Source organism: Aplysia californica, unplaced genomic scaffold (genome assembly GCF_000002075.1).
Source record: "Aplysia californica isolate F4 #8 unplaced genomic scaffold, AplCal3.0 scaffold00372, whole genome shotgun sequence".
NCBI classification, from domain to species: domain Eukaryota; kingdom Metazoa; phylum Mollusca; class Gastropoda; order Aplysiida; family Aplysiidae; genus Aplysia; species Aplysia californica.
This window is the reverse complement of record NW_004797642.1, coordinates 215,277-226,387: the sequence shown is the minus strand read 5'-3', so window position 1 is coordinate 226,387 and position 11,111 is coordinate 215,277. Positions and strand designations below refer to the sequence as shown.

Sequence of the window (11,111 nt, the reverse complement as noted above, 5' to 3'; positions counted from 1 at the left end):
AGAAAGACAGACAGACAGACAGACGGACAGACAGACAGACAGTCAGACCGACAGACAGACAGACAATCAGACAAACAGACAAACACACAGACAGATACACACACAGAGAGGAAAAGGATGGTGGGTGGGGGGGGGAGATGACCAGTTATATTCAGAAGAAATCTTTTGTCATCATTGCCCTTGCCTTTCTCACCCTGGACTAAGGTACAGTCGGTGTGTTCTTTCGGGGATTCGAGCCTCGGCTCGGTCTGACGTTGTGTCCTTTGGAAAGGCACTTTGCCCGAATTTCCTATTTAGCTTGGTCCTTTTGTAGAAGGACGTTAAACTCGGAGGTCCCGTCCCTTAAATAACATCAGAGTGTTGACAGGGGCGTTGTTCATATACCATGTTCAGGGTATTGGCCACCGACAAGCACTCTTCAAGTTGCCTTGTCTTGGACTCAGTGTCGAAGCGTCTATATAATCAAATAATCACTGCTTCCCTTCCTAATTTTGAAACATTGTCGCTGTCAAATTCACCCATAAACTTAAACTTCATAAATTAAATGTAAAAAGACGTTCAAAATCACCAATGAGCAGTATGCCTAGCATTCAAAAAGGTTTCACTGCCACTGCCACAGAAATAGCCTGCTCACCTCTCTCGGGCCACTCCATAAGCAGTCACAAGCTTTGATTAAGTAAGCTTAAAGTGAGGCTTGAAGAGTCTACCAATAGAGTTGAAGGGAACATGTGCATAACAGTCAAAACTGTTTCATTGCGACAAATATCCTGTTCACCCCTTTGGAGCCACAGTTATAAGCAGTCACAAACTCTGATTATGTAAGCTAACTATTACACTGGTCGAGTCTACCTCACAAATGTGAGGGGAACTAACTCCTAATAATTTCTTGATTGCTGCAAGTGCTTGTTTTTTTTCCTCGACTTTTTACCGTCCTATAATCAGATCGTGACCTCGATTTTGACACCGCCTCCTGGCCGAGAAAGGCTAGACAAAAACAGCCAAATGTGAAATTTTAAAAAAATTATAATTGTCATGTTCTATAAAAGAGTTAACCTCACTGGTAGATCTATAACATATAGATCTAGTACTGACATCTCTGCTTCTTTGCTTTGTATTTGTGTATTCACATCTAAAGTTGGAACTGATATTTAATAAGATACTTTTCCGATTATTTTGGCGGTTGAACATACAATATGAATTCTGGATTTGTTTTCATTCACAACTCAGAGTCGCCACCTCGAGTAAGATTCTAGTGTGATATCTCCAAGCCATATTTGGTCCCGTTTCACTTTGGTTACCCTGTCAAACAAGTCAGCCTTTGCCCCTGCTTGGACTAGTTTCTACTTTTGACAATATTCTATGTCGTTATCTTTTCCTGTACACACCATAACCTGTGATTCTGTTTGAGGTTTCATGTCGACTTCCATTTGATCTCTAACTCTGTGGATTCCATTCCAAAACTACCTGAAGGAAATGCAGGGATAAGTAGATAATACACACAGGCCGACACCACACACACACACACACACACACACATACACACACACACACACACACACGCATACACACAGACAGACACACACACTCATGAAACACACACACACACACACACACACACACACACACACACACACACACACACACACACACAAACACACCTGCACATCTGAAATCGAACTGAAACGAATTGAACGACACTTAACCATAGAATGGACGAGCATAGAAAACAACGTGTGAGTGGAATCCACTACGCTTTTAATACTTCGGAATGCAGTGAAAAACACCAATACATTTCAAAAATCTTAAAAACAGTGCTTCATAAGCTAACTATCAACAGCAATAGCATGTCATCGTTATAAAATAGAAACCAAAATGTGCACACTAATGTCAATAGCTTTTTCATCATCCATTTACTAATATGCACCACAGATTTGTGCACAGAGTTTTCCCCTTGCCCAATTGTATAAGTTGAACGCCATCTGATTAGTTAGTATTGTGTACAGAATGACCATGAATTTTATCTATCTGCATGCCTGTCTATCTATCCGTCTATTTACCTGTTTGTCTGTCTGTATCTATCTATAAGCATACACATCTATCCATCTATCTATCTGACTATCGATCTATCTGTCTATCTACCCATCTATCTGTTTATTATGTCCCTCTCTTCATCGACATAAATGTATACGAATCTATCTTTCTATAATATGTTCATCTGTCTGTTTAACTTTCTATATGTAATTTCTTTATCTTAGTCTGTCTACCCAAAATGCTACACAAAGACTGTGTTGTGGTCGTATTTCTTAAAAAGCTAAAGCCAGAAAGAGTCACTAAGGCACATTGCGCTGGATAACGTATAAACTAAATCATATTATATATATATATTATATATATATATATATATATATATATATATATATATATATATATAATATCAATATATATATGTATTTCATTCTATATACAACTATGTTATATATAATCAAAACATAACCGCCACATGTTATTTTATTACGCTCACAAATTCCAATACAACCAATGCTGTGTATGAGACAAGTTAAAGCAAGGATATAGGCACATCCAGTTCAGCAAAAAAAACCAATACATAAAACAAAACAAAAATCTTTTTAAGGCAATAAGTTATTTCTCCGAAAACATCACGCAATAACAACAATTTTCTGAGCCCAAAATCATGATTTATTTTCTGGGGGTTTTCTGTGCCAAAAAAAAACTATGTCTTGGCCAAATTTTTTTGGGTAAAAAAGCATCATATAATGGCAAGTTTCTGCGCCAAAAACATTATGTGATGAAAACATATAATTATGCGCCTGATATGTGACATAAATGAAACAAGATAAAAGACTTTTAAAAAATAACCGTACTGCGTAATAATATTATAACTTGATCCTTGTCTTACAGTGTAAACATTTATACTAGAATTAGACTGGCCTTCTTCAGCATTTAGTGTGCAAATATTTTTTTATTTTTTTTTGGTGGTTGAAATCGTGACGTTGTTTACAGTGCACTCTACCAATCAGATTCATCAAACTGATCTTACTATTTTAGCGCAATACGATCGATTCAACTCGTAACCTAGAAGAATAAACGCTTTTAATTTGCCGGGCCAGCTCGAGTAGAGAGGGATAGAACCTCCCAGCATGCAGACTTAATATCATAGACTGACGATTTAACAAACAAACAACCTCCCTAACCGAAAATCGAACCCGCGTATTCTACAAAATACGGCAACGCACCTTTTTCCTACACCACTAACATCTAAAATTTCTTGGGAAACTGAATAGAATTCTAGTAACATAAAAAGAAGTATATGGCACAGGCCACTTAGAAATCCAAACAAGCAGCCACGAGAAAAAATAAATCATAATGAAAGGGTAGACATAAATTTCAGTAAATTTAACGAGAATTTGAACAGAGTATCTGTTGAAAGAGTAAAGCTTATGCACGCTAGAAATGAAAAAAAAAAGTAATAAAAGCTATATCCATTTATTCATGGGTCATCATCATAATTATGCATGGTAATATCCTCAAGCAATGAAAACAATATACAACAATAGTGAACGTTTCTCTCTCACCAAGCCTTTAGCTTTTTCTTCTATCCCCCTCTCTTTTTTTCTTTCTCTCTGTCTCTCTCTCTTTCTCTGTCTGTCTGTCTGTCTGTCTGTCTGTCTGTCTCTCTCTCTCTGTCTCTCTCTCTCTCTCTCTCTCTCTCTCTCTCTCTCTCTCTCTCTCTCTCTCCTTTTCACTTCGCATTTTACTCTATATACAACCGCAATTTTAACTTTTTGTACTCCTTTCTACCTTTGACCTATTAATAATAATAATAATAATAATAATAATAATAATAATAATAATAAAATAATGATAATAATAATAATAATAATAATAATATAATTACAACAACAACAACAACAACAACAACAACAACAACAACAACAACAACAATAACAACAACAACAGATTGTTTTCCTGATCATGAGAAAAAAAGTGATTTACTTAGCAGAAGGGTGTCATGTTCATAGAGACAATGTAATAAATAAATCTACATGTATATTACATAAACAAAACCAGCTTCTATAAACATAAGAAATGGGGAAGATAGAAAATCAACAAACAGTTATAAACGGAAACCTCATTGCAAATTGAAACAATACAGCAACCCAGTTAGGAGTCGTGGTTAAAGTATCTTTCTCAAAGACACACTCGGTGACCGCCTATGAAATTGCTATGGCCACGTGACGTATCTTGACATCTTTGTATCACGTTTACTGACAACTCAATAATGGAGTCCTTCATGAGAACATATGGTTATACAATTATACAAAACCAAAAAGAAAGCTGTGTAGTTAGGTGGCTGATGGTTGTCATGCTCCCAACGCGGTAAGGTTGAAAGAGAGGGGCGTGAGTTTCGATTTAACTTTGGCGCATCATTCTCAACAGTGGCCATTGAAAGATAGGAAACAACTTAATTAAAGACAAACGAAACGTTTCCTCCAAAATGTAATTGATGGTCTTCTCAAACTGTATGATCAGTCATGAGTCAGTGCTATACTACGATATGTTTCAATTCCTATTTCAAGAGATGAATGTTAATTCGGACCCAGAACCTCTGATGTAACGCCCAATCCCGATAACAATAAGCCAAGTGGGCGCCGAATAATGAAACGATTTCCAAAGCCATGCAAGTTAGTTTAGTTTAGTAAGAGTTTTACGGTAGTCGCAACTATATTCACGATTGTTTTTTTAAAACGCCGTTTGGAGTTCAGATCTCACGTCGCCCACACTGTAGCATAGCAGGGCATGGGTTAACTCCTTCGCCGCTAGACGTGAACATGTCTTGTGCTCTTTGGTGAGATTGGGGAGTAGGCCTCGTAGTAAAAGGGTTAAGCTAACGACACCCTTTTACCAAAACTCATCTGGAACAGTCGAAGACGACAGATGTTTCATTTTCTGATCACTCTGCTCCCCATTGTAAGAAGTAACACATCGTCAACAACCTACACTAAGCCCAGAAAGCAATATTGTTTGTTTGTTTTTATGAAAGTTTTTAAAAATATTTTTAATGGTTGATTCCTTTAACACTAGACTATGGTGTATTTTAATGATATTCTTTAAACATAATATAGTATTAAAAATTTCGGCAAAATATTTCTTGAGCGTATGCAACGGATTCCATAAGTTAAGAAACTGCATTTGTTTAAATTTTAAATTCTAGGATTAGTACACGTGAACAAGTGGTCAACGGAAAGTTGTTTCGGGGACACTTGTATTGATATAAAGCTTTCGATCATCTCATTCTCACTGGAAACAGAGGGCAAGCGAGGAGGGGGGGGGGGACTAGAACAGCATGATATTACAATTAATATTTCGAAAATCTTAATAGATTGGTGACAGAGATAGACCGTGATAATATAATGTGCTTTTTTTCGTTGTTGTGGTTGTTTTTCAGAGCACCCAAGCAAAAGATGTAAATGGCCAACCATGATCTCCGATGTCTGTTTCACATTTAGCATTTTATGAAGATGACCACTCTCATATCTAAGAACCACTCCCCCTTTCCTCTCATACATATCTTGGAACACAGAGCGAGAAACTAGCTATGCGTGCGTCCTTAACAGAGAACTTGTGCGTTAATCGGTGGGAACCCCAAGGGTCCCATAAGTAAAGAAACTGGGTTATGCAGAGTGTTTTTATCTTAAATTAAAGTCCTTCCCCCTTCCTTAATCATTTGAGCTTCCTTAAAGCTCTGAGCACACTAGGAAAAGTTCGGACATTGCTCATCTGCAAAGTATGCCGTCATCTGCAGTGAAGAGATATGATTGAGCGAAGATTTCCTCATTTGTACACACGCTGCCGTATGACGAGATGAGTATTTCCCGAGTGTTTGCCGGGCCTTAAGCTCACGTCCTTGACCTTAACACACAGGTCAGTGAATCTTAACAACAGTATGTCCCTTCTGAACAGAGCACCAGGTCGTACGTCACTAGAGATCAGGAAACAAAATGTTCTTTGAGAAATGTTTTTGAAATCAAATGAAACAGTGCTTTGCCTTTTGAGCAATATACCACCTGAACCTGAAGGACCTTTGCACATCAGCTCTTGGTGGTTGACTGCCACACATACACACCAGCATGCTGAGGCGTGTATTTGGCACACACATAGGATGGTAAAGTTTGTCACACATACACACCAGCATGCTGAGGCGTGTATTTGGCACACACATAGGATGGTAAAGTTTGTCACACTCAGACGAGAGCTCTGGTCCATCAGGTAAAGGGCGCGTCCTTAACTTTCTGACACACATTTCTTTAAAAGGTCAAAAGGTCATCAGGTTAAGGACATGCTCTTGACATTCAGACATAATTTCCTCCTAATTTCATCGAGTTCAGAGCATGTCCTTGACCTTCTAACAAACATTTCTTCCAAAGGTCATCTGGCGATTAGAAAAACATTTCCTTCAAAGGTCATCGGGTTACGGGCGCAACCTTGACCCTCTAACAAATTTTCTCAAAAGGCCATCAGGTTAATGGCAAGTCCTTGACCTTTTAACAGGTATTACTTCCAAAGGTCATGGGGTTAAGGACAAGTCCTAGACCTTCTGACATACATTTCCTCCTAAGGTCGAAAGGTTAAGAGCACGTCCTTGACTTCCAACACCACATTTCCTCGAAAGCTTCACCAGGATAAGCACAAGTCCTCGACTTTCCAACAAACATTCCCTCCAAACGTCACTGAGTTAAAGTCTCGTCTATCGGGTTAACGACACGTCCTTGACCTCCTGACACACGTCCTCCAGAGGGCGTCGTACTGGTACTCGCGAGGACATCGGCGCTCCTCCATCTGGCCGTAGCGGGAACACAGCACGTAGTGGCTGCAGTCCCGGCAGGATGGGTGCGTGCCCGGGTCTACGTTCACACAGCTCCTCACACACCCGCGCTTGGCCGGAGTCCTTGGCCTGGGAGAATGAAATTTTAAAATTATTATTTACTAGCTTGGCTCCCTTTCGATGAAAGGAATGATCGGTGCATAAACATCAACTGAAAGTCATTGGCCTTCTATATTTTTACACTCAACTGGAATGGAGCAAATCTTGAGAGATCTAAAAAATTAGAAGGTCTAGATCTATACTCTCAAAACAAAATGCGCCTCTCGAAATATCACTTCCGGCACTTCTGCTGTGAAGGACAGCTGCGCGGATTTGTTTCGTTTCTCAGTGGAATAACAACAAAAGTCAAAGAAGGACGTCAACCTTTTGTCAATTTTTTTTTCTAAATTCAGAAAATGATTTTTTTTTTTTATCGGGCTCCGTCATGGAGACCTATCTATCTTTTTGCAGGTACTTGCCAACTTTCAACTCTGCAGCTGTCATAGTTTTAAGGGGAAAAGTGACATATGCGTTTTCAAGTTGCCAAATATATAATGGATGTATAGACTGATTGATTCTCTATTCCACTTTCATGGTTGTACACTCCAGAATTTCAAAGGTTTGCTGGTGTGCACGGCTTGTGAACGGAAACCTCACTTTTTTAGAATGGCGTTTTAGAAGACGGACTTTCCCAAGAATAGATCTAAACGAAACTAAAGAAAAACTGAACATTAAACAACATTGACTTCAGGCTCCTCAATAAAACTGTGCACCCTTTGAATGATTCTGACCCACCATTAATTTTGTCAAATTCGAAAGGTAAGTGGTTTGGGAGTTTTAGGCGGCCAAAGTGACGGACTTTCACAATATGTAGAGATTAAAGGTAAGTATTTTTACGCCAATATCCACACAATTTAGTAAGTTGTTTTTTCTTCAAATTCAGTGTTTAAAGCAACCCCCCCCCCCCCAAACCCATACCACATAAAAGACCCATATCATGAAAAAAACAACTTCTAAGACAACAGCATACATCATAAATGACATAAATATCAACATTTAAATTTGTGTTGTGCTTTTAAATAAAATCCACACAATGTAGATCATTTAAGAGGCACATTTCTGGCGATGCCTATAATTGCCAACCCTGGTTGAGAAAGATACTACGTCTCAGCAGAAAGACCGAGATACTCAATACAAACTTTGTCCCCACTTAAGAATCGAACTTGGGTCTCCTGCGTGTGAAAGTTTAGTGCCTAACCGCTACACCAAAGGCACCTGAACAAATTAGTCCAGACTTAAAACTTTGGGCACTTAATTCTGCAGCTGTTATTGACAAGTAAGTTAATATGAAATTGTCCGTTAGAGCTTATGGCACTTAATTCTCTTATCACCATGAACAAATAACTAAGTCTTGGCTTAAAACTTAAGGAGTTCAGTAATTTAAAAAAATTACCCTTCTTAGGAGGATGGGGACTGAGGGAAAAGGAAAATGGGATAGGGAGGGGTAGGCCTTGCAGTACGGTCGACAGCAACAACAGTAGTAACAGCAACATTAACAACAATAACAACAACAACAGTAACAATATCAACAAGAACAACAGCAACAACAACAACAACAACAACAGCAACAGCAGCAACAGCAGCAGCAACAACAACAACAACAAAAGCAAAATAGCGATAACCGCCAACACTGCCTCACAAAAAGCATGAACATCATCAACAAAATCGATATCAGCAACAACAACAACAGCAGCAACAACAACAACAACAACAACAACAACAACAACAACAACAACAACAACAACAATAACTACAAAAGTATAGTGACGCACCTATAGCCTGTGAAATCAGTGTCCCTCCCAGCATAGTTCCTTCTTTCCTTCCTCTTCCTCTTCTCCTCATATCGCTCCCGTCTCTCTCGCGGAGTCAAGCCTGTGGTCTCATCGTAGTACTCACTGGCAGGGGCGTCTCTGCAAGGGGGAGGGGAGGTCAGAGTTCGAGTGAGTATGTATGCTTCTATCTTTTTTATCAATCATATCTCATCTCATATTTTTTCTTTGATGTTATTGTTTGTCTCTTTTATCTGATTTTATTTATCCTTTCCTATTTTCATCCTATCTAAAGTGATCTGAAGATATCAGAACCATGGGAAATCTCCACTGGCAGCAATTAAAGTGAATAATGAACTATCAGAATATATTGAAATCTATAGAGGAGTGAAACAGGGTTGTGTCCTCTCTCCCTAACGTTTATTTTTAGAGAATTTCAAGACCTGCAGGAAGTCACTAATGGAGGTTGCAACAGCATTAACCTGAGAAACGCAATTAATAATACAGTCTTGCTTGCAAACACGAGCGAAAATTTTGTTTTATTGTAAAGGTAATACAAGAGAACAGTAGCAAGGCAGGCTTCGGCGTGAACGCAAACAAAACAAAAACAGTAGTCAATCAAAACCTGCTGAAATAATAACAGACAAAGCCATAGATGGGGAGAGAATTGAACAAGTACACCAATTCAAATAGACAGGGGCAACAATCACAGATGATAGCCGAAGTGAAAAATAAATCAACATAAAAACAGTAAATGCAAAAACAAGATTCAAACAAACGCACAACTAAGATATATTTAAATCCAGAAAAGATAGAAGATCATTACACCTCGACCTCTGAGTCAGAGATGACACCTCCAGAAACGAAAATGCGATCTGGTTTATCCCATTCTACCTTTTACCTGATCCTATTTTTTTTCTTATCTATTTTAGCATTATTATTTCGTTTATCTGATCTCATTTATCTTAACTTCAAAATATGTGTCACTCACAGTATCTCACTCCACCAAACTGGTCCAGGAACTGATAGCACTTACGGTACTGTTAGTCCTTCTTGGATAGGGCTCAGATCTTTTTTATCCGATTCTGTCTTTATTTATCGTATCTAAAACCGTTTATCTGGTTCTATCTTTTTATCGTATCTGATACCATTTATATAGTTCTAACTTTTTATTCAATCAAATCCTATCTTTTTTCACGATTTTAATCCCATATTTTTATTCATGATTATCTCTTCTGATGTCGCCTGATCAATCGTATCCTATCTTTTTATCGCGCCTTATCTGATCTTATGTATTCGTTGATCCTATCGTTATACGAGTATTATCTTTTTCGTTTGATTTTATTCATCTAATTATATCTTTTTTCCCTTATTGTGTGTGATCTTATTGGTCTGTGTGCCAGTCACATAATCTCACTCCGGCAGTCTAGTCTAACAACTGGCAGTCCTGGTGGAACCGTTGGTCCTTCGTAGGTAGGGTTCTGATCGAGTTTATCTGATTCCTATTGTTTACTTGTTATATCTGATTTTTTAAAATATGATTCCACCTTTTTATTGTATCTGATATAACACATCATTCTACCTTCTTTTCAAATGCATCTTATCTTATCATTTCTATCTGATCCCTGTTACTTCCTTTATTCATCTGTACTTGTGTGATCTGGTTTATCCTATTCTATCTTTTTTATGGTACCTTATCTGATCTAATTTATTTGTTGATCCTCACGTGGTTTTTTTTGTGGTTTTTTGTCTGATCTATTCTTAAGACTCTATGTTTCTATCTTACCGTGTGTGATCTTGTTTGTCTATTACGTGTTACTCACATAATCTCACTCCGCAAGTCTAGTTTAGCAACGGACCGCCCAGATGGTACTGTTGGGCCTTCGTAGCTAGGGTTCCATCTACAGGTTGGAGACTGGCCTGCCTCACACTCCTGTGTGAGTTGGTTCCATTCCGTGTCTGTGCCGGGACATCTGAACCTGCTGTAGGTCCCGCGGCGGCACTGGACGTACACGTCACAGCCCAGTTCTGAGGGGTACTGTCCATCCGGAGTGCCTGGGGGTTGGGGGGGGGGAGATACAGAGTGTGGTGGTGAGAATATAAAGGTGGTTCAGGTGAGGAAGGGGGTGAGAGGTTGGGGGGGGGGTTGCGTACTTTGTTTAAGGGTGGTATAGTGTAATGTGCGTGTGGGGTAGTAATGTGTGTGGGGAGTGAAAGAAGTAGATAGAAGGGGGGTGCGGAGGGAGATACGGGGGGAGAGAAGGAGGGAAAGAATGGAGGAAGAGAGGGGCGAGGGAGAGAACGGGAAAGAGAGAGGAAGACAAAAGGAGACAGAGAGAGTGAGGAATAGAGAAAGATAAAGAGAGAGAGAGAGGGAGAGAGAGAGAGAGAGAGAGAGA

The 11,111-nt window shown here is 39.0% G+C and overlaps 1 protein-coding gene across 1 annotated transcript in view; it reads right to left on the bottom strand.

Moving 5' to 3' along the window:
• Positions 1-6,198: 6,198 nt before the first annotated feature.
• LOC101849477 (SCO-spondin) overlaps positions 6,199-11,111 on the bottom strand; it is a gene marked incomplete at its 5' end in the record, with an annotated part of 85,875 nt that continues 80,962 nt past the window's right edge. Inside the window, 3 exon segments of the mRNA XM_013085415.2 lie at positions 6,199-6,973; positions 8,716-8,853; positions 10,536-10,767. Of these exon segments, the coding sequence (XP_012940869.2) occupies positions 6,775-6,973; positions 8,716-8,853; positions 10,536-10,767 (569 nt within the window).